This window comes from Oreochromis aureus, linkage group 2 (genome assembly GCF_013358895.1).
Source record: "Oreochromis aureus strain Israel breed Guangdong linkage group 2, ZZ_aureus, whole genome shotgun sequence".
Taxonomy (NCBI): Eukaryota; Metazoa; Chordata; class Actinopteri; order Cichliformes; family Cichlidae; genus Oreochromis; species Oreochromis aureus.
Window position 1 is genome coordinate 33,149,595 of NC_052943.1, and position 21,717 is coordinate 33,171,311.

General features: G+C 45.6%; 1 protein-coding gene and 1 long non-coding RNA gene across 2 annotated transcripts; one reads left to right on the top strand and one right to left on the bottom strand.

Moving 5' to 3' along the window:
* Window positions 1–3,612: 3,612 nt before the first annotated feature.
* LOC120441345 lies at window positions 3,613–6,658 on the bottom strand. The gene is made up of 4 exons (XM_039615923.1): window positions 6,093–6,658; window positions 5,681–5,921; window positions 5,315–5,361; window positions 3,613–3,739 (listed from the first exon to the last, which is right to left on the bottom strand). The coding sequence occupies exons 1-4, from the start codon at window positions 6,656–6,658 to the stop codon at window positions 3,613–3,615; spliced, it is 981 nt and encodes a 326-aa protein (XP_039471857.1).
* A 7,522-nt stretch (window positions 6,659–14,180) lies between these two features.
* On the top strand, window positions 14,181–21,475 carry LOC116333250. Its single transcript, XR_004200441.2, has 4 exons — window positions 14,181–14,273; window positions 14,702–14,792; window positions 19,556–19,643; window positions 20,499–21,475. It is a non-coding gene; the product is annotated as an uncharacterized LOC116333250 (long non-coding RNA).
* The last annotated feature ends 242 nt before the right edge of the window (window positions 21,476–21,717 follow it).

The following is a 21,717-nucleotide window of genomic DNA, read 5'->3' on the forward strand; positions in this document are numbered from 1 at the left end:
CCCTGTAGCAGTGCAGTGCCGTGCAGTGCCCTGTAGCAGTGCAGTGCAGTGTAGTGCCCTGTAGCAGTGCCGTGCCCTGTAGCAGTTCAGTGCAGTGCCCTGTAGCAGTGCAGTGCAGTGTCGCGTCCCTTAGCAGTGCAGTGCAGTGCCGTGCCCTCTGTAGAAGTGCCGTGCCGTGCCGCGGCCCTGTAGCGGTGCAGTGCCGTGCCGTGCCCTCCAGCAGTGCAGTGCCCTGTAGCAGTGCAGTGCATTGCCGTGCCCTGTAGCAGTGCAGTGCCGTGCCCTGTACCAGTGCAGTGCCGTGCCCTGTAGCATTGCAGTGCAGTGCCCTGTTGCAGTGCAGTGCAGTGCCCTGTAGCAGTGCAGTGCCGTGCAGTGCCCTGTAGCAGTGCAGTGCAGTGTAGTGCCCTGTAGCAGTGCCGTGCCCTGTAGCAGTTCAGTGCAGTGCCCTGTAGCAGTGCAGTGCAGTGTCGTGCCCTTAGCAGTGCAGTGCAGTGCCGTGCCCTGTAGAAGTGCCGTGCCGTGCAGTGCCCTGTAGCAGTGCCGTGCCGTGCCCTGTAGCGGTGCAGTGCCGTGCCGTGCCCTCCAGCAGTGTAGTGCCCTGTAGCAGTGCAGTGCAGTGCCCTGTAGCAGTGCAGTGCAGTGCCGTGCCCTGTAGAAGTGCCGTGCCGTGCCGTGCCCTCCAGCAGTGTAGTGCCCTGTAGCAGTGCAGTGCCCTGTAGCAGTGCAGTGCATTGCCGTGCCCTGTAGCAGTGCAGTGCCGTGCCCTGTACCAGTGCAGTGCTGTGCCCTGTAGCATTGCAGTGCAGTGCCCTGTTGCAGTGCAGTGCAGTGCCCTGCAGCAGTGCAGCGCGGTGCCCTGTAGCAGTGCAGTGCCGCAGTGCCCTGTAGCAGTGCAGTGCAGTGTAGTGCCCTGTAGCAGTGCCGTGCCCTGTAGCAGTTCAGTGCAGTGCCCTGTAGCAGTGCAGTGCAGTGTCGTGCCCTTAGCAGTGCAGTGCAGTGCCGTGCCCTGTAGAAGTGCCGTGCCGTGCCGTGCCCTGTAGCGGTGCAGTGCCGTGCCGTGCCCTCCAGCAGTGTAGTGCCCTGTAGCAGTGCAGTGCAGTGCCCTGTAGCAGTGCAGTGCAGTGCCGTGCCCTGTAGCATTGCAGTGCCGTGCCCTGTACCAGTGCAGTGCCGTGTAGCAGTGCAGTGCAGTGCAGTGCCCTGTAGCAGTGCAGTGCCGTGCAGTGCCCTGTAGCAGTGCAGTGCAGTGTAGTGCCCTGTAGCAGTGCCGTGCCCTGTAGCAGTTCAGTGCAGTGCCCTGTAGCAGTGCAGTGCAGTGTCGTGCCCTTAGCAGTGCAGTGCAGTGCCGTGCCCTGTAGAAGTGCCGTGCCGTGCAGTGCCCTGTAGCAGTGCCGTGCCATGCCCTGTAGCGGTGCAGTGCCGTGCCGTGCCCTCCAGCAGTGTAGTGCCCTGTAGCAGTGCAGTGCAGTGCCCTGTAGCAGTGCAGTGCAGTGCCGTGCCCTGTAGCAGTGCAGTGCCGTGCCCTGTACCAGTGCAGTGCCGTGTAGCAGTGCAGTGCAGTGCCGTGCCCTGTAGAAGTGCCGTGCCGTGCAGTGCCCTGTAGCAGTGCCGTGCCGTGCCCTGTAGCGGTGCAGTGCCGTGCCGTGCCCTCCAGCAGTGTAGTGCCCTGTAGCAGTGCAGTGCAGTGCCCTGTAGCATTGCAGTGCAGTGCCGTGCCCTGTAGCAGTGCAGTTCCGTGCCCTGTACCAGTGCAGTGCCATGTCGCAGTGCAGTGCAGTGCAGTGCCCTGTAGCAGTGCAGTGCAGTGCAGTGCCCTGTAGCAGTGCAGTGCAGTGCCGTGCCCTGTAGCATTGCAGTGCAGTGCAGTGCCCTGTAGCAGTGCAGTGCAGTGCCCTGTAGCAGTGCAGTGCAGTGCCCTGTAGCAGTGCAGTGCAGTGCAGTGCCCTGTAGCAGTACAGTGCCCTCTAGCAGTGCAGTGCAGTGCCCTGTAGCAGTGCAGTGCAGTGCAGTGCAGTGCCCTGGAGCAGTGCAGTGCAGTGCCCTGGAGCAGTGCAGTGCCCTGGACAGCTACACATTCAGCTAGGGGTCCCAATACCCTCTGGCCCCGCATAAGCTCCTGCTGGAAGCTCAGGTGAGCCCATCCAGCACTCTGCAGCTCCCACGCCGCCGCCTACCTCATCCGCTGGGGGTTCTGGAGAGCCAGATCTGGGTGCCGTTTCCCCCTCTGGGGGCGAGGGTACCTGTACCCGGGGTATAGAGTATGTTTGGGGAGTATGATTGTGTGTACATGTCCATGTATGTCTATCCCTACGTTGGGTGAGTGCTGAGTGTTTGTATATGTGTGCATGAGGGTGGGAAAGCATGTTTGTGTCTGTGTGTGCCTGTTTGTCTGTGTCTATATGTCAGGTCGGGTCTTAGACTCCACCTCCTGGGAACTCCCAGGCCCTCCAAAGTGTGAGGCCTATCTCCCCTCACCACACTCCCTGCTGGTAACTGATGCCCTCAGGGGTTGGTGCATTGGTGGTTCTTGGTGTCCGGGGCTGGGTGCTCAGGTATACACCAGCTCACTCCCGGTGGCTACTTGGCGGGGCCTGGTGCCTGTCGCTCGGTCAGGCCTCTTCCGGGCAAAGGGGCTCTCGGGCCTCCGGCCTCGGGGCCTGCAACTCGGTTCACTCTGGCACAGCTGGCTGCCGGCAGAGCCGGGCGGGCACGCCCGTGCAGCCCCTCTGGCTTCCGCTCCGTGGCTACTGGGTGACCCCTCGTCTGGGGATCTCCTCAGCCCTTCCCAGGAGGGTGGCACGGATGCCCCTCCGGTGGTACTCCTTGGGCTCTCGCACTCTGGGGCCTCTGGATGTCTGGAGCCTGGATCTCCTCCATGCCTGCTTCATGCCCTGGGGGACGGGGCTATGGCCCTCCACACCCTCTAGCAGACCGTTACATGGGGAAACCTTTTGTATACAAGCCGCTGATCCACACAGGTGTGCACACGGGTGTTCACTGTTCGTAGACATAAACTACACCTTTCTTAGCTGCTACTTCAAAGCACATTGTGCGCTGTCTGTCCTGGGTGCTGCACAACAACATTCAATATTTAGTATTTACTGCTGTTCACACTTAGCTAGATTAACGTGATGGTGTTGTGTTTAGTATGTTGCTTTGTTTTTGGGGGTTTTTTTGCTTGTTTTCTCTTCTTTTTCTCTCAACAGGTGATCCAGGAGATTTTTTTTCTTTTCTCTTTGTCTTTGTAAGTGCCCTTTCTCACTGTCCTTTTTCCCTTCTGTTTTTCTTTTCCTTCCTCTCTTTCTTTCTCCCTTTCCTATCCCCCAGTCATGTCTGTCCCATCTGTTACAACTGAAAATAAAGTAAATAATAACAACAAAGTTTGATCAAATGGACCAATACGGCAATGCCATGATGATCCATTTGGCAAAATAAATCCATTTGGTATCCTTGTTGGTCTTCAAACAACAATTCTGACGGCTAAAGAACCAAATGGGACAGGGAAAAAAAAACAAACAAACAAAAAAAAAAAACACGGTCTCGGAATAAACTGTCTCTAAGTCAGGAAACTCTTGATTATTGTCTCTTTCACTCACCACAGCCGGCAACTCAGAAGTCTCGGGGTCCGGCTGTGGTGATGGGCGTCGGCGGCGTGATCGCTGCTTCCCTTTTGATGACAGCTCCGATGGGCCGGGCAGCTCCACGTCCGGCCAGTCGGGCAGGTGAGCAGTAGCAGCTGGGGGATGAATGTGGAGCTCATTTAGGATTAAATCCTGTTCAAGCAGGTGGGGCACACCTAGTAGCCAAGGAAGAGCGGAAATTAAAGACTGCAGCTTTGTTTCCACAGCGCAATCAGAATCAGAATCAGAATCAGAATCGTGTTTATTGGCCAAGTATATGTGCAGACAAATACAAGGAATTTGGTTCCGGTAGATGGTGACTCTCAAGCACAGCAATGTAAAACACACACACACACACACACACACACACACACACACACACACACACACACACACACGTCTATATGTACATTACACATGCATACACATACATACACAAAGCTGTGTAAACCAACTATAAATAACTAAACTTATGTACATAAAATACAGAAATGAAATGAGGTGGAATGAATACTACAGAATGTACATAAGGTGCAGTTGCAGTCTGGCAGTGGGAGCAGTGTGACAGGTCAACTGTTTAGGAGGGAGATGGCGAGGGGAAAGAAACTGTTCCTGTGTCGGGTGGTCTTGGTTTGCAGGCTTCTGTACCGTCTGCCAGAGGGCAGCAGGTCAAAAAGTCTGTGTCCAGGGTGTGAGGGTCTGTGATGATTTTCCTGCCCGTTTCCTGGTTCTTGAGAGGTACAGATCCTGGATGGAGGGCAGGGGGCGCCGATGATCCTTTCTGCTGCCTGTACAGTCCGCTGCAGTCTGCTCCTGTCCTGTTTTGTGGCTGCACCATACCAGACTGTGATGGAGGAGCACAGGACAGACTCAATGACCGCAGTATAGAACTGGATCAGCAGCTCCTGTGGAAGACTGTACTTCCCCAGTTGTCTCAGGAAGTACATCCTCTGCTGGGTCTTTTTGAGGATGGAGTTGATGTTGGTCTCCCACTTCAGGTCCTGGGAGATGGTGGTACCCAGGAACTTGAAGATCTTCACAGTCGACACAGGGCTGTCTGACATGATGAGGGGGCAGAGTTGGGGATGTCTCCTGAAGTCCACTGTCATCTCTACAGTTTTAAGAGTGTTCAGCTCCAGATTGTGCTGACTGCACCAGAGTACCAGCCGCTCAACTTCCTGCCGGTATGCAGACTCATCACCATCCTGAATGAGGCCAATGACGGTGGTGTCATCTGCAAACTTTAGGAGTTTAACAGCCGAGTTCTTGGAGGTGCAGTCATTAGTGTAGAGGGAGAACAGTAGTGGTGAGAGGACACATCCTTGAGGGGCACCAGTACTGAGGGACCGAGTTTCAGAGGTCATCTCCCCAGCCTCACTTGTTGCTTTCTGTCTGTCAGGAAGCTGGTGATCCACTGACAGGTAGCTGGAGACACGCTGAGCTGGGAGAGTTTGGAAGAGAGAAGTTCAGGCACGATGGTGTTAAAAGCCGAACTAAAGTCCACAAACAGGATCCTGGCATAAGTTCCCGGGCGGTCGAGGTGTTGCAGGATGTAATGCAGCCCCATATTCACTGCATCATCCACCGACCTGTTTGCCCGGTAGGCAAACTGCAGAGGGTCCAGCTGGTGGCCTGTAATGTCCTTCAGATGGGCTAACACCAGTCGTTCGAAGGATTTCATGACCACAGACGTCAAGGCGATAGGTCTGTAGTCGTTCAGTCCTGTGATGGTGGGTTTCTTGGGAACAGGGATGATGGTGGAGCGTTTGAAGCAGGATGGAACTTCACACAGCTCCAGGGATCTGTTGAAGATGCGAGTGAAGATGGAAGCCAGCTGTTCAGCACAGGTCTTGAGGCAGGAGGGTGAAACACCGTCTGGTCCGGGGGCTTTCCTGGGCTTCTGTTTCTGAAATAGTCGGCTCACATCCTCAGTGTGTATTCTGAGTTTCAGGGAGGAGGAAAGGGGGTGGGAGGTGTGATGGAGGTCGTTGAGTCTGGATTGGAGGGTGGTGGTGGTCGTTGAGTCTGGATTGGGAGGGTGGGGTGGTCGTTGAGACTGGATTGGAGAGGGTGAGGGTGAAGGGGGGAGAGGTGGAAGGTGTGTTGGGGGTCGGTGTCTGAAGCGGTGTCTCTGGGGAGGGGAGGGTGAGGCGTGGGAGTCTGTCTGTCTCAAACCTGCAGTAGAATGTATTTAGCTCGTTGGCCAGGTCTTTGTTTGCTTCAACAGTGGGTGGGGGGCGTCTGTAGCTGGTGATTTCCTGCAGGCCCCTCCACACTGACGCAGGGTCGTTGGCTGAGAGCCGTTCTTCCAGCTTCTGGGAGTAGATTCTTTTAGCTGCTGTGATCTCCTTGGTCAGTGTGTTCCTGGCTTGCTTGTACAGGGCCCTGTCACCACTTCTGTAGGCGTCCTCCTTGGCCTTATGAAGATGGTGGAGTTTAGGAGTGAACCATGGTTTATTGTTGTTGTATGTGCAAAAGGTCTTTGTTGGCACACACACGTCTTCACAAAAACTGATGTATGATGTCACAGTGTCCGTGAGCTCATCCAGGTTATCAGATACAGCTTCAAAAACAGTCCAATCAGTGCAGTCAAAACAGTCCTGCAGTTCCTGCTTTGCTGCGTTAGTCCACTTCTTCACAGTTTTGACTACAGGCTTGGCACGTTTGAGTTTTTGCCTATAAACTGGAATAAGATGGACCATGCAGTGATCAGAATGTCCCAAAGCTGCCCGGGGCACAGAGCGATAGGCGTCTTTTAGAGTGGTGTAACAGTGATCCAGTATGATGTTGTCCCTGGTGGGGCAGTCTATATGCTGTCTGTATTTAGGGAGTTCGTGGTTGAGGTTTGCTCTGTTAAAATCCCCAAGGATAATTGTAAAGGAGTCCGGGAATTTCCTCTCCAGGGTGGTGATCTGGTCAGCCAGCTCGCACAGTGCGTTGTTCGCGTTGGCCTGAGGAGGGATGTAAACTCCGACCAGCATGAAGGAAGAAAACTCCCGCGGTATGAAACTCCCAATGAAACTCCCTCCCCTCATGTTCAAGCCAGAGTTGAAGGAGTTTCTCCACAGAGTAAATAATGTCCTGGCACAGATCTTCTGATGGGTTGAGTGCCACTGGGTCCATGTCTGGTCGCGTCGTTCTGTCAAGTATCGCTGTGTGGCAGGCAGGAGTTGGACCCAAAATGCAGGCTCTCAGACACGAGGGTTGAACACAAAAATCACAGCTTTATTCCTGGCGTGGTAGGACACAAATAACAATACAAAACTAAACTGGGAAAACTAAAGCACAAGGAGACACAGGGGAGAAAAATCACACAGCTCTGAGGGACGACGCAACACTGACACAGAGAAACACAGGGCTTAAATACACTGGGGAATAACGAGGGAATGAGACACAGAAGGAGACACAGAAGGCCAGCAGCACAATCCCTTTTCTGTTGTAGATGTCCTCAGCAAGCAGCACAGGCCCTGGTGTGTTGTAGACGGCCTCAGCCAGCAGCAAAGGGCCTGGTGTGTTTTAGATGTCCTCAGCCAGCAGTACAGGCCCTGGTGTGTTGTATATAGCCTCAGCCAGCAGCACAGGCCCTCGTATGTTGTAGATGGCCTCAGCCAGCAGCACAGGCCCTCGTATGTTGTAGATGGCCTCAGCCAGCAGCACAGGCCCTGGTGTCTTGTAGATAGCCTCAGCAAGCAGTCCAAGGCCTGTTGTGTTGTAGATGGCCCCAGCCAGCAGCACAGGCCCTGGTCTGTTGCAGATGGCCTCAGCCAGCAGCACAGGCCCTGGTCTGTTGCAGATGGCCTCAGCCAGCAGCACAGGCCCTGGTCTGTTGCAGATGGCCTCAGCCAGCAGCACAGGCCCTGGTCTGTTGCAGATTGCCTCCGCCAGCAGCACAGGCCCTGGTCTTTTGCAGATGGCCTCAGCCAGCAGCACAGGCCCTGGTCTGTTGCAGATGGCCTCAGCCAGCAGCACAGGCCCTGGTCTGTTGCAGATGGCCTGAGACAGCAGCACAGGCCCTCTTGAGTTCTAGATGGCCTCAACCAGCAGAACAGGCCCTGGTGTCTTTTAGATGGCCTCAACCAGCAGAACAGGCCCTGGTGTCTTTTAGATGGCCTCAGCCAGCAGCACAGGCTCTTTTCTGTTGTAGATGGCCTCAGCAAGCAACACAGGCCCTGGTGTGTTGTAGATGGCCTCAGCAAGCAACACAGGCCCTGGTGTGTTGTAGATGGCCTCAGCCAGCAGCAAAGGACCTGGTCTGTTGCAGATGGCCTCAGCCAGCAGCACAGGCCCTGGTCTGTTGCAGATGGCCTGAGACAGCAGCACAGGCCCTGGTGTCTTTTAGATGGCCTCAGCCAGCAGCACAGGCCCTGGTCTGTTGCAGATGGCCTCAGCCAGCAGCACAGGCCCTGGTCTGTTGCAGATGGCCTCAGCCAGCAGCACAGGCCCTGGTCTGTTGCAGATGGCCTCAGCCAGCAGCACAGGCCCTGGTCTGTTGCAGATGGCCTGAGACAGCAGCACAGGCCCTCTTGAGTTCTAGATGGCCTCAACCAGCAGAACAGGCCCTGGTGTCTTTTAGATGGCCTCAGCCAGCAGCACAGGCCCTGGTCTGTTGCAGATGGCCTCAGCCAGCAGCACAGGCCCTGGTCTGTTGCAGATGGCCTCAGCCAGCAGCACAGGCCCTGGTCTGTTGCAGATGGCCTGAGACAGCAGCACAGGCCCTCTTGAGTTCTAGATGGCCTCAACCAGCAGAACAGGCCCTGGTGTCTTTTAGATGGCCTCAACCAGCAGAACAGGCCCTGGTGTCTTTTAGATGGCCTCAGCCAGCAGCACAGGCTCTTTTCTGTTGTAGATGGCCTCAGCAAGCAACACAGGCCCTGGTGTGTTGTAGATTGCCCCAGCCAGCGATATGCATCTGCCCCTTTTAAGTCAGGGTCATCCAAGATTTTTTTCTCTTACCTTTTCTGGTACCCCTTCTAGCACAGCCTTTCTAAACTGTACCTGATTAAGACCACGTGCAGAACGATTGTGTCCTGTGTTCTGCATCCACTTCTCTTTCACCTTCTCAACATAGTCTCTGGGATTTTGCTCAGGCTTCCACTCTAACTGTCACAGGCTGGGTCCCTGACTCAGCGCTCTGAGTAAATTTTGTATTTGTCTCATTTTAGATTTGTGATTAGTTCATGTGTCATTCCTATTTAGCCTTTAGTTGAGGTTAAAGGCAGTCATTGTTTATTGTTTCCTTGGTTTCGGTGTTTGGGTTCTTGTATCATTCATCACGTGTTAGGTCTGTTAAGCTTGTGTTGTCATGTCTAGTTTCAGTGTTTCCTGTTTTATTTTGAAGGAGTTGTGTGCTCTTTGTTTATTGTATTTAGTTTCACCTGTCCTGTCATTAGGCTCATGTCAGTCAGCTGTTCCCCCTTGTGTTCCCACTTCCCCTAATCACCTCCTGTGTATTTAAGTCCTCTGTTTTCAGTGTGTCATTGTCAGATTGTCTGCTTTGTTTCAAGGCCAAGAGTTCGTGTCAAGTTTTCTCATGTCAGGTCCTTGTTCCTGTTGTAGGTTTTTATTTTATTTAGCTCACCCAGTTTAGTTTATTGTTAGTCTTGCCTTGCCTTTTGTTTGCAGTTATTTTTGCCAACCTCAATAAACCTCAACCTCAATTCAAGTCACGTTTCACGTTTTGTTTCGTTTGCATTTGGGTCCACCTTTCACTCTACACACAGTCAGCCCCGCTGATTGTGACACTTAATAATGGCAGACGCATTTGGGGTGGGGTGTTTTTGACGCACGGCGTTCCCAATCTGCTCCTGCACTCTAAAAAAGGGTGTGGAGTCCGGTCTGGTAGTGACAGTCGCCAGTATTTGGATTTCTTCCAGTGCAGTAACTGTAATGCACCGGCCAGCTATGGCTCGGAAATCCCCCAAGGCGAGCTGTGTGCCTGATGTCACTTTATCAAGTTGTCTCATCCAGCCTGCCCCTCCATCAACGATGGGTGGCAGCATCTGCACCAGGGATGTGACATTCCCTACCCCCTATGTTTTATATCTTCTCTCACCCACTCCTGCAACCACTAGGGGCATTTCTAATGCAGAACTGGGGTGTCGTTTGGCCCCTTTCTGGGCTTTTTCTACCTCTTTCATTTGACGACTTCTACACATCAGGTGATCTCCAGGCTCTCCTCCACTTTGAAGCCATTGCTCTTCCATCTCCTCTCGCTCTCTCCGAGATTCAAACGCGTGCCATCCTCCCAAGTCATCTTCATTCCGTCCTGCACTCTGAGCCACACTGCATTCGTCTGTATCCTCTTCCAGGGTGCCCTGTATCCATCCATCCCAGGAGTCAACACCCCTTACTCCAGGTAACCGCAGCTTAAGGTGCACCTTCTTCCTCACATCTGGACACGGGATTCCTCTCCCTTTAGCTTTTGCCTTTTGTTTCTTAAATTTTTCCCAAAATTCTTCTTCGTCGAACCGCTTACGCACCATCTCCACCATTTTCTCTGCTTCTTCGGCTATTAATTCCGGAGAAGCCATGCCTGTTGCTCCTGCTGCACAAGGCTGTTCTTCTTCTCCTTCCTCTTCCTCCTTCAAGCTCAGACCAATCTGGATCTTTATGATCCACATTGGTTTGAGCCTGACCAGCAGGTGGCGCTGTCTTTTCAGGTTCTGTTGCCGTTGTTTGTTACTGCGGCCTAGGGCAGGCTGCTCCTCATATTCACAGTTAGCCTGCCCTCCAGTTAGGCACAGCACCATTCCATCCCAGGTATTTAATGAATGTATAAATAATCAGATGCTATCTCCAACTATGAAACAAGGAATAATTTCTTTACTTCCTAAACCAAACAAGGACTCTATCCTTTTAGATAATTGGAGACCAATCACACTTCTTTGCTGTGATTATAAATTGTTAGCTCATGTCTATGCCAACAGATTAAAAACAGGAATAACTCAAATAATAGATGAGACACAGTCAGCCTTTATAAAAGGACGTCATATTCATCATCATACCCGTTTAGTATTAGATATGTTGGATTACAATCATTTAATTCCTCATGATAGCCTTATTTTATTTCTTGATTTCTTTAAAGCTTTTGATTCTTTGGAGCATAATTTTTTTATTTAAAGCTTTGGAGGCTGTGGGTTTTGGTCCCAGATTTGTTAGTGTAGTGAAAATGTTGTACAGAGATATAACAAGTAGTATTGCACTCATGCAAGGGTTTTCTAATAGTTTTAAAATTAATCGTGGCATTTGACAGGGATGCCCTGTTAGCCTGTTATTGTTTATTGTTGCAGCAGAAATGCTTGCCATTGATATCAAACTCTCTTCAGATCTGGAAGGCATAATTATTCTTGATAAAGAATTTAAAATTAGTCAATTTGCTGACGATACTGCCTTATTTCTAAAGTATATAAATATGGTCTCTATTGCAATTAATAAAATCCTTTCATTCTCAAAAGCATCTGGCTTAACACTAAATCTTAAAAAATGTGAAATCTTAGCTGTGCACAGCTGTAATCAAAATATTATTAACAATATTCCAGTAAAAGAGGAGGTAAAATACCTTGGTTTAATAATCAGTAAAAATATTAATGATCGAGAGATTAATAACATAACTCCTAGATTAAATGCAGTTTTAAAAAAAATTTAATCATTGGCTAACACGTGATTTATCCATATTAGGTCGTATCTTACTGTCTAAAGCAGAAGGACTTTCAAGACTCATATACCATATCTGTATCTCATTGTACAACTGTATAGTGACAATAAAGGCATTCTATACCCCTGGTATTCAATTTGTACATCTCCAAAAATGATTAAACTGTCCAATTCTATTATATTCAGCTTTATCTGGAAAAATAAAATTATATACGCATTACATACGCAAATCACAATTAGTTAAAGACTATGAAAACGGGGGCTTAAAAGCTTTAGACTTTGAATCCATTATTGCTGCGTTCAGACTCAGATGGTTAAAAGACTGCATTTCCTTTCCTCAGTCCATGTGGTACCATATCCCAAACAAACTCTTTAATAAGGTCGGGGGGTTAGATTTTTTGCTCAAATGCGATTTTGAAATATCTAAGATTCCTCTTAAGTTGTCTAGTTTCTATAAGCAAGCTTTGGATTTTGGGAAACTAATTTTCACCCACAATTGTTCACCTCACAATTCTGTGATGTGGAATAATAGGGTTATAGTCATCAATAAGAAGTCCTTATTTAAATCAGACTGGTATGATAGGGGTGTATGTTTTATCTTTGATCTTCTTGATAAAAACGGAAACTTGCTGTGTTACGAAGAATTTGTTGATAAATATAAAATAGATGTTTCATTTAATAATTATAATAAGGTTTGTAAAGCGATACCCATACCTTTGTTAACTCTTATCGCAAATACTTTAAAGTATTCACTAATAAGAACATGTTTACCTTCACTGGCGATAGGTAATACCTCGATAAAGGACAAACAATTTAATAATAAGTTAATCTCTAATACCTTTAAGCAAATAGTATTCTGTAACTATAATAGAATAGAATAGAATAGAATTCAACTTTATTGTCATTGCACATGTCACAGGTACAGGGCAACGAAATGCAGTTTGCATCCATCCAGAAAGTGCTTTAGTCGTGATATAGATATATTACAATATAAATTAGCAATAATAGAGATGTGTAAGTATATTACAGAAATAATATAATGTACACAGTGTGAAGTATGTTATGAATATTCTATAACTATAAGTATGTACAGGCTGTAGTGAGTACAAGCTATGTACAGGATATGAACAGGATATAAATGTCATATAATGTCAATGTCAGACATGACCTTGACAACATGTTGGAAAAAAAGTCATTTTCTTTTTACCTAAAATACCCACTTGCGCCTAAAATAACGGATTGCATTTATATAGCGCTTTTCGAGACCCTCAAAGCGCTTTACAATTCCACTATTCATTCTTTCTCACATTTACACACTGGTGGAGGCAAGCTACAGTTGTAGCCACAGCTGCCCTGGGGCAGACTGACAGAAGCGAGGCTGCCCTATCGCGCCATCAGCCCCTCTGGCCATCACTAATAGGCGTTAGGTGAAGTGTCTTGCCCATGACACAACGACCGAGACTGTCCGAGCTGGGGCTCGAACCGGCAACCTTCCAATCACAAGACGAACTGCCAACTCTTGAGCCACGATCGAATGAAAGAACCACACTTCAGAATCATAGCTGCCATTTATCCAGTTGGAGAATTCCTGTATAAAAAGTTTAATTTTGAGTCTGACTCTTGGGTTTTCTGTTCTTCCGATCCAGAAACATTAGAGCATCTAATTTTCAAATGTCAATATGTTAATGCTTTTTGATTTGAAATACACTGTTGGGTTTCACTCAGAATTTCCAATATACCTTCTTTCACATCTAAGGATGTTCTTTACTTTATGGACAATCTAGATTCTGAAATCTCAGATGTTTTCAATTTTGCAATAGTGTTATGTAAGTATTTTATTCATTCATGTAAGTCAGGGGTGTCAAACTGAAATACACAGTGGGCCAAAATTCAAAACTGGAACAAAGTCGCGGGCTAACATTAATATTTATTGAAAAAAAAAATCTTCCTCCAGATATAAGAATGAATCTTTTCTTATGGACTCAAACAAGTTTTGCTGAAAAACTGAATATGGAACAAGCAAAGCGTAATACTAAGCAATATATATATTAGCTGTATAATTCCAGTAGACCAGGTCTAATAGTAACTTGGTATGGCTTCGCGGGCCAAATGTAATTAGGCTGCGGGCCAAATTTGGCCCACGGGCCAGAGTTTGACACCTATGATGTAAGTGGATGTTGCAACTTTCATCCATAAATAAAGCCGCGGCCGGCTGAGTTGGTTGTGTCCCTGTGACGCACCTCCAATAATCCATAATGAGTCATACTTGTACTTTGCGTATTTATTTTAAGAACAAAACAAAACAAACTTTTGCACTTTGAATCAAATTACAAATAGCGCATGCATTAACTGATGTGCCAAAAAAATGACGGTCAACAGAAAAGTTTGCCCACAAACCACTCACCCAACACCCCTGTTGCGAGCACCGAGATCAGGTAAATAGACTGTGACCACACCCCCATGCAATCACCTGAGATGCAGGTAAAGCTATACACCTGTACCACCATAACAAATAAATAAAACATAAACATTGACTTTGGCTCTTACAGTGGAAAAATACCTCTCCTCTGTTTACCGTCTTCTTGAATTACTCTTGTCATTATTTTAAGTCACTTAAGCTTATTTCTAATATGAATAAAAAACTGCTGTACTATACTGTAAAATCACAAAGTACTTGCTATTCTGAATATTCCTGCCTGTGTCAAAAGGCCTATGTTCCTTATTATTATACCCTAGATACTTTTATTTTCTCCCTTTAAAGTTAAAATGACTTGCTTCACCATCATTATAATATAAATCGTTTCAATACTGGTCTGTTTCCTTGACTTGTCTTGTATATGATAATTCTTTCAATAAAGGTTAAAAAAAAAAAAGATGGAAGAGCTTCCTGTCCCACAATGCACAGCGGTATCCGCGCTTAATAAATTAACACGAGACCCATGGTCGGCCTCTCAGTCGGCAGGAAGATGTGTTACAGAAGGAATGAATTTCTGTATGGTGAGTACGTCTGATCAGTAAAGGCCCGTGCAGTGCGTTGACAAGGAAAAAGACTAAAGAGAGTGTAATTTATCCATGCGACATGCGGGAATACTGCATTTAGAGAAATGACTCAATGCTCTAAACTAGCGATTTTCTACTTTAAGAGAAATTGGTGTTAAAACACGACTCGAACGTTTCATGACTGCGCAGAGCGGTTGTAGTGCAGTGGTAGTCCGCGTTTACTTGTGGTTGCTCTTGATGGGAGACAGCATCAAAAAAATATATGCAACAACCAGTCTGTGGGCTACTCCTGTGCGAGGAGCAACGTTACAACATACGAAGAGATGAAGTACAGAGTGCTAAACAATGACGGATGTCTGCTGTTACCACTCTCTGTACTTCTCATGCTGTACGTTTTTAACTGGTTTTGCGCTTCTTTTTCCCAGTGGGTTCAGATAGACAGGCTGCAGTGGACACTTCTGCGGCACCGCCATGTTGTTACTACGAAACAGACACCACAGGCAGTGACTTTATTTGGTAAGTCTTTTAGATTTAGTCTTGCGGTTAAGGCTCAACTTTGAGAACTCTACTTTTGGGAATAAAAACAGTTCCAAAAAACTAAATTATCAATTAGAAAGTGCTTTATTGGCTATTAAACGGCTATATAAAAGCCAGTCAATTAAAAAAATGTTCGGGGGAAGGTCTATTCAAGACAACAAAATAAATCTTTTCTCCTTTGCCCAGGGCTCTAGAATAACTTTTCACAAAAGTTAGGCGCACTGAAATTTTTCAACCGCATCGCTTAACACCGCAGTTTTCCATGTGCACTTTTTGGGGGGGGGGAATTGCAGTCCATACAGACAATATTCATTTCTAAATTATTAACTAACAATCTTGTGCTTAAGGTGCTTTGTCAATATTGTAGAAAATGTTAAACTTAATCATCATCTTGGCTCCTCTGACGACCTGTTTGCTGCTGCCTGCTGCTGAAAGGCAGTGGGGAGAGGGGACACTTGGGCAGTGCCTTTATCGCAGGATATTATGTGTTTTCTGGATACACTGTGCTTTTTCAGCATTCAAAGATTGATGGCACTGTGTCAGAGCAGGGCTTGCAAAATCGCTAGCCCGACGTCCCGAGGCTAGCGATTTTTCCAGTCGGGCTACCAAAATCCATCTCAGCCCTGCCCGTCGGGCTATCATAGGAAGAAAAAAATGTGTCAATGATTTTGCATTTTCTTTCGTAAATGTAGCTGAGTAATTATGTTATTGGCATCGATGAGCCACTGTCATTATGTGACATATTGAAATCGCGTTTGAATTTGTGCTTGTTTTTTGCTTTCACTTTCACTTTGCGATCGTGCGAACTGTGTGTAGAGAGCGGCAGCACTGATGGGTGAGTGACGATTAATTGCGCACCAATTCCTCTGACGTCGTCTTATCACTCATTAGCTTACTATTCAAACGTGACAAGTGAAATCTCCCACAGCAAGCTTAAACACGTGAGAGGTTGATTGCGCAGAGAATCGCTGACCGTTATGTAAGTACCTGTGTAAAAGCAGCAGGATTTACGCTGGAATTTTAGTTCTGCTGAGCCAAATAAGACAGGTCAGGGTGAAGAAGGCACAGCCAAATAAAAGCCTACCACAAAACGGAAAAGTTATGACAAATCAGACTATGAGGCAAAAAGAAAGCTCAGCTTTTTTGGTTTCATGGACAAAAGAATTTATGTGGCTGGAATATGACGAGCTAAATACATAATGTTCTGCCGGTGTGTCGTGAGTTTCATTTCATTTGAGTCGACAAGCGCCTTTGTAACTGGGACCAGTAATTTGAAGAAAGACCCCATCAGAACCCATGAGAAATGCAAGAAATGCATTATTGCCCAGTCTGCAATATCTTTCCCAGAACAAACAGCAATTGCAAAAAATAAACCAAGCAGAAACAGAAGTCCTGAAAAATCTTTCAAAAGCGTACTATGTTGCAAAGAGTGAACCACCATTGGCCAAATTTAGCAGTTTTTGCAAACTTCAAAAAGCAAATGGCCTCGATCTTGGTTCCCCTTACCTCTTACCCTTGACTTCAGTGGAAATTTCAGATTCAGGATCTGACACAGACTGATTCATGTTCTACACAGTTCTTGCAAGTTCATAGAAATTTCTGTTCAATTAGAAACAAGTATTTGAGTTGATGATTGTAATTTTTATACAGTTGTTGTGATTTGTATTTTAACAATTTTCTGATAAATTTTTGTTTCCGTTACAATATTATACTTTAATCTATAATATTGTAAAGGAATAATATAATATTATACATTATACATTAAAGTATAATATTGTAAAGGAAACAGAACATTAAAAAATTGCTCTTTTTTTATTCGGGCTACTTAAATTTATTTTGGGCTACCAAAAACTGAAGAGTGCCTGCCCGAAGGGCTACCAGAGATTTTGAAATTTTGCGAGCCCTGCAGAGCACTGGCTATGAATTTCAGACGGATCAGTCCTTAACTTAACAAAAACGCTATCAATAGTTCTCTTCGTCTTTTCTTATTACCCACAGCTACATCCACTTCTGTCGGGCCTAGGCTACTCACTAGGGCTGGGTATCATCACTGATTTCTATAATCCATTCGATTCCGGTTCTCAAAGTCCTGATTCGATTCAATTTAGCCTCAGACAGTCAGAAATACTATAATTCTATCATTTAACAGTACTGATACATGTGAGACTTCATCAGAATTGTGAACATCACAGCAGATGCCTTTGTGTGAAAGTAACTGAGAATAAAAACTCAGAAAGACATGAAGGAGATTTTCCTGGCCTGGCTTTTTATAGCAGATAACCTTAAAAATATTCTGCAATTTTGCATAGTTTTAAAAAGTTTAAATGTCGTCAGTATTGAACAGCCGAAATTAGTCTTTCTTGTCCGAGGTCATTAAGTTACCAAAAAACAAAAAAAAAAAGCCAGCGGCCGACAGCGCTGTAAACAATGGTAGACTGGTGGGTAATAAGCGAATGAATAATGCAGAAAACAGATTTGAGATGGGAAACTGTTGTTGAAGTACAGAGAGCGCGAGAGAGCTGTGCATGAAGTATAATTTTTATTTATTTTTTTAAAATCGTGGTGGAAGCAAAACGGCAAAAGTCAGAGGGAATTCATGACGACATTGATCAAATGTGAAGCGTAGTTTGCTGCTTCTTTTGCTGCTGGCGCAGTGAATTTTGGTTGGAGAGAGACGAAACCCGCAGCTCAGAATCTAGCGCAAAAAGACACACAGAGCGGACCCGACGCATCAGAATCGGTGAGCTCCGACAGCGTGTACGGGCCATCGGGTGAGAAAGCCAAGAAAGACAAAGATGATTCTGATGTGTCGGGTCCGCTCTGTGTTTACGTCTTTGTGTGGAATCCGTGTACCTGCTCTCATTTGCTGTTTGGTGGTTGTTGAAATAGTTTTGTGAGCTTTAATCTGAGAATCTGGCGTTTCTGGCAAAACAGTTATATTTAAAAGTCAATTCAGGATTTAATGAATCGATATCCAGGGCTCGCAAAATTTCAAAATCTCTGGTAGCCCTTCGGGCAGGCACTCTTCAGCTTTTGGTTGCCCAAAATAAATTTAAGTAGCCCGAATAAAAGAGCAATTTTTTAATGTTTTGTTTCCTTTACAATATTATAGATTAAAGTATAATATTGTAACAGAAACAAAAATTAATCAGAAAATTGTTAAATACAAATCACAACTGTATAAAAATTACAATCATCACCTCAAATACTTGTTTCTAATTGAACAGAAATTTCTATGAACTTGCAAGAACTGTGTAGAACATGAATCAGTCTGTGTCAGATCCTGAATCTGAAATTTCCACTGAAGTCAAGGGTAAGAGGTAAGGGGAACCAAGATCGAGGCCATTTGCTTTTTGAAGTTTGCAAAAACTGCTAAATTTGGCCAATGGTGGTTCACTCTTTGCAACATAGTACGCTTTTGAAAGATTTTTCAGGACTTCTGCTTCTGCTTGGTTTATTTTTAGTATGTTTTTTGCAATTGCTGTTTGTTCTGGGAAAGATATTGCAGACTGGGCAATAATGCATTTCTTGCATTTCTCATGGGTTCTGATGGGGTCTTTCTTCAAATTACTGGTCCCAGTTACAAAGGCGCTTGTCGACTCAAATGAAATGAAACTCACGACACACCCGGCAGAACATTATGTATTTAGCTCGTCATATTCCAGCCACATAAATTCTTTTGTCCATGAAACCAAAAAAGCTGAGCTTTCTTTTTGCCTCATAGTCTGATTTGTCATAACTTTTCCGTTTTGTGGTAGGCTTTTATTTGGCTGTGCCTTCTTCACCCTGACCTGTCTTATTTGGCTCAGCAGAACTAAAATTCCAGCGTAAATCCTGCTGCTTTTACACAGGTACTTACATAACGGTCAGCGATTCTCTGCGCAATCAACCTCTCACGTGTTTAAGCTTGCTGTGGGAGATTTCACTTGTCACGTTTGAATAGTAAGCTAATGAGTGATAAGACGACGTCAGAGGAATTGGTGCGCAATTAATCGTCACTCACCAATCAGTGCTGCCGCTCTCTACACACAGTTCGCACGATCGCAAAGTGAAAGCAAAAAACAAGCACAAATTCAAACGCGATTTCAATGTAACATAATGACAGTGGCTCATCGATGCCAATAACATAATTACTCAGCTACATTTGCGAAAGAAAATGCAAAATCATTGACACATATTTTTCCTTCCTATGATAGCCCGACGGGCAGGGCTGAGATGGATTTTGGTAGCCCGACTGGAAAAATCGCTAGCCCCGGGACGTCGGGCTAGCGATTTTGCGAGCCCTGAAATCGCTCTTCCAACTGCACTTTCAACTGGACCACAGCCAATCAGAGGTCCCGCCCCTGACTATCTCCGATTGGTTTAGTCCACGATAGGGGCATAATGATTCTAACATAAGTATGTGGTTGGTCTCAAGCTAGTGTTTATGGCAGTACTTGGCATCACTTATTTTAAGTCTGCTAGCGGAAGTAGCTGCGACAACATAAGAATAAATTGGCACGTTTGTGTGCTCCCGACTTCAGTTTAGAAAATAGGGCTTGATGTAAATATGGTCTGTGCCATTGCATTGTTTTTCCTTTGCGTTTTCACTTTAAAGTGGATCCCTTCTCAGATAATGATGTATGATTTTTGTCTTGCATCTGAAGATGCAGACAAATTAAAAACGTCTTGACAATGTGTAGGCGTTCACATTTTTATCTTGGAAGACTATCCTGATGTTGCATTCATGTTTTCTCTTGCAGACATGCTGGCACCCAGTATTGAACAAACATGATGGCCCAGTGTTGGCAATGGAATAGAACTACACACTGCTTGCATTTAGACATAAAGGTAAATTTATGAATTCAGTTTATAGAAGTGTTCTGCATTGAACTATTTAGCAGTCTTGTCATTTTGACATCTTTGTCATTCCTGGTGTAATTTCAGACTGATGTTAAACTAGATTTGCTTCAGACTCTTAACTAGTGTAGTTAACAGGGACCAACTGATGCCACAGCCTGACATCATTACAGCAGCTAGATGTTGCTGCTTACTCAGATTTTACTCCATCCAAAGTGGCATGAGTTTCAGATGGGGATGCACTGATCAGTCATTTGTGGGAGGAGAACATCCAGCCAGACACACAGGCTGGAAATTCTTGGACAATTCAAATCAGTTTCTTGGTGGGTGGTGTGTGGGAAATCTAAAGTTATTACACTGAGACTGACACTGGCCTGACGCTGAGCATAAAGGCTGTTGTGAATAGATGAGATAATGGTGGTGGTGTTGCAGGCAGAGGATCTGTGGTACTGATATCTACAGACTGAAGGTGGGTCTCACTGACAACTTTTACTAGTATTAAAGTTTTTGCCCTGTATGCACTGATTAGTGAATAACTACACATTATGCTGCAAGGAGCTCATGCTGACTGACTGTAGTGTGATGTGTGATGTACATGAAGGATGTAGAGTGTGGAGAAATGGTGTGAACCCAATCTTGTACTGCTCTGACAGAGACTGGCTCATCTCTGCTGGAGAATCTTAGTATTGGGAGAGAAAGTCAGGACTTTGGCACAGGTTTAAGTAAAAACCATTTACCAGAACCTGACTGAAGGCCTGAAACATGCTGCTGGTAATAGTTCAGTTACCTTCAGTGTGCAGATTGAATAAGAATAATAATAGTTATACTTGTGCTTTGTGTTGACAGTGATTCTGACAGGCGGTTTTGGATGACTTGGGGATGCAACTGCTATCTTGGCTACATCAACCAGTTTCGGCAAATCTCATGTCAGTAATGTGGAGTTCTGTCTGCATACCTCAACCTCACAGGGGCTTTAGATTTCAAGAGGAGGGTTTTTTCTCTCTAATCCCTCATTTGAAGGTTTAAAACCAGATCTATCAAAATGTTTGCCTTTTAATGTCAGTTAATCTAAGCAGCAGCATCAATAGGTAATATTGAACACACATTTTACACTGGAGTACAGTTCAATTCAATTTTATTTATATAGCGCCAAATCACAACAAAAGTCGCCTCAAGGCGCTTTATATTGTACAATAGATCGCACAGCAAGTGTACATTTTGAGTTGGATGATTCTGAGGTTGTCTTGCAACTGAGCTCAATGATTAAGAAATGCAAGTTTCCCATGTGGTGTTTTGAAGAAAAAAAAGATGGCTCTAAATTCTGGTTTGGAAAAATGAAGCAAATGCTGAAATCCCTTAAACCAACATTCTGTCTGAAAGCCACCAAATGTCAATTGCTATGTTTGCAGATTATGAGAAATGGCTTTCTAGTAAACACTTTACTGCTAAGTTTATGGCATCACTCATTTAGGGTCATAACAAAATGGCAAGATGATGTGGTGCTGAAGTCTGATTGTACCATTGTATAATCAGACAAGCATTAATGTACAAGAGGCTAAATAACAGACAAATGCATGAATTGTTCCTCTCATTCTGGCTTAACATTTGTCATCTGTTTTATTGGCCTAGATGTAATGTTGTACCACTGTCGTTTTATTTGGGTAATATTCCAAACTCCAGATGGTGATGGAATCATCTTTATTTGAGAAATGTACTTAAACCTTTTTGTCCCTACTTTGAGTTTTCAAGCTACCTCTTTAAAAGGTGAATAAACTGAACAAGAAATGTGTCATTGCTTTTATAAATGCCTAAATGGAACAAGACATCTGATGTTTGTGATTAATTTATTTGGAAGGTTCCTGAATACGGTTTTGTTTTGTGTGGGGTTTTTTTTTTTTTTTTTTTTTTTCTCCTGTCTTTCTCAAATGTTCAAACTTTAGCACAACTGTGTCCCCCCCCCCCCCCCATAAACCAACCATAAAGCCAACTGGATTACACGCTGGCAAAGGCATACAACTCAGATTAAATGAAAAATAATTATCTGTTTAGCATTATAGTAGTGATC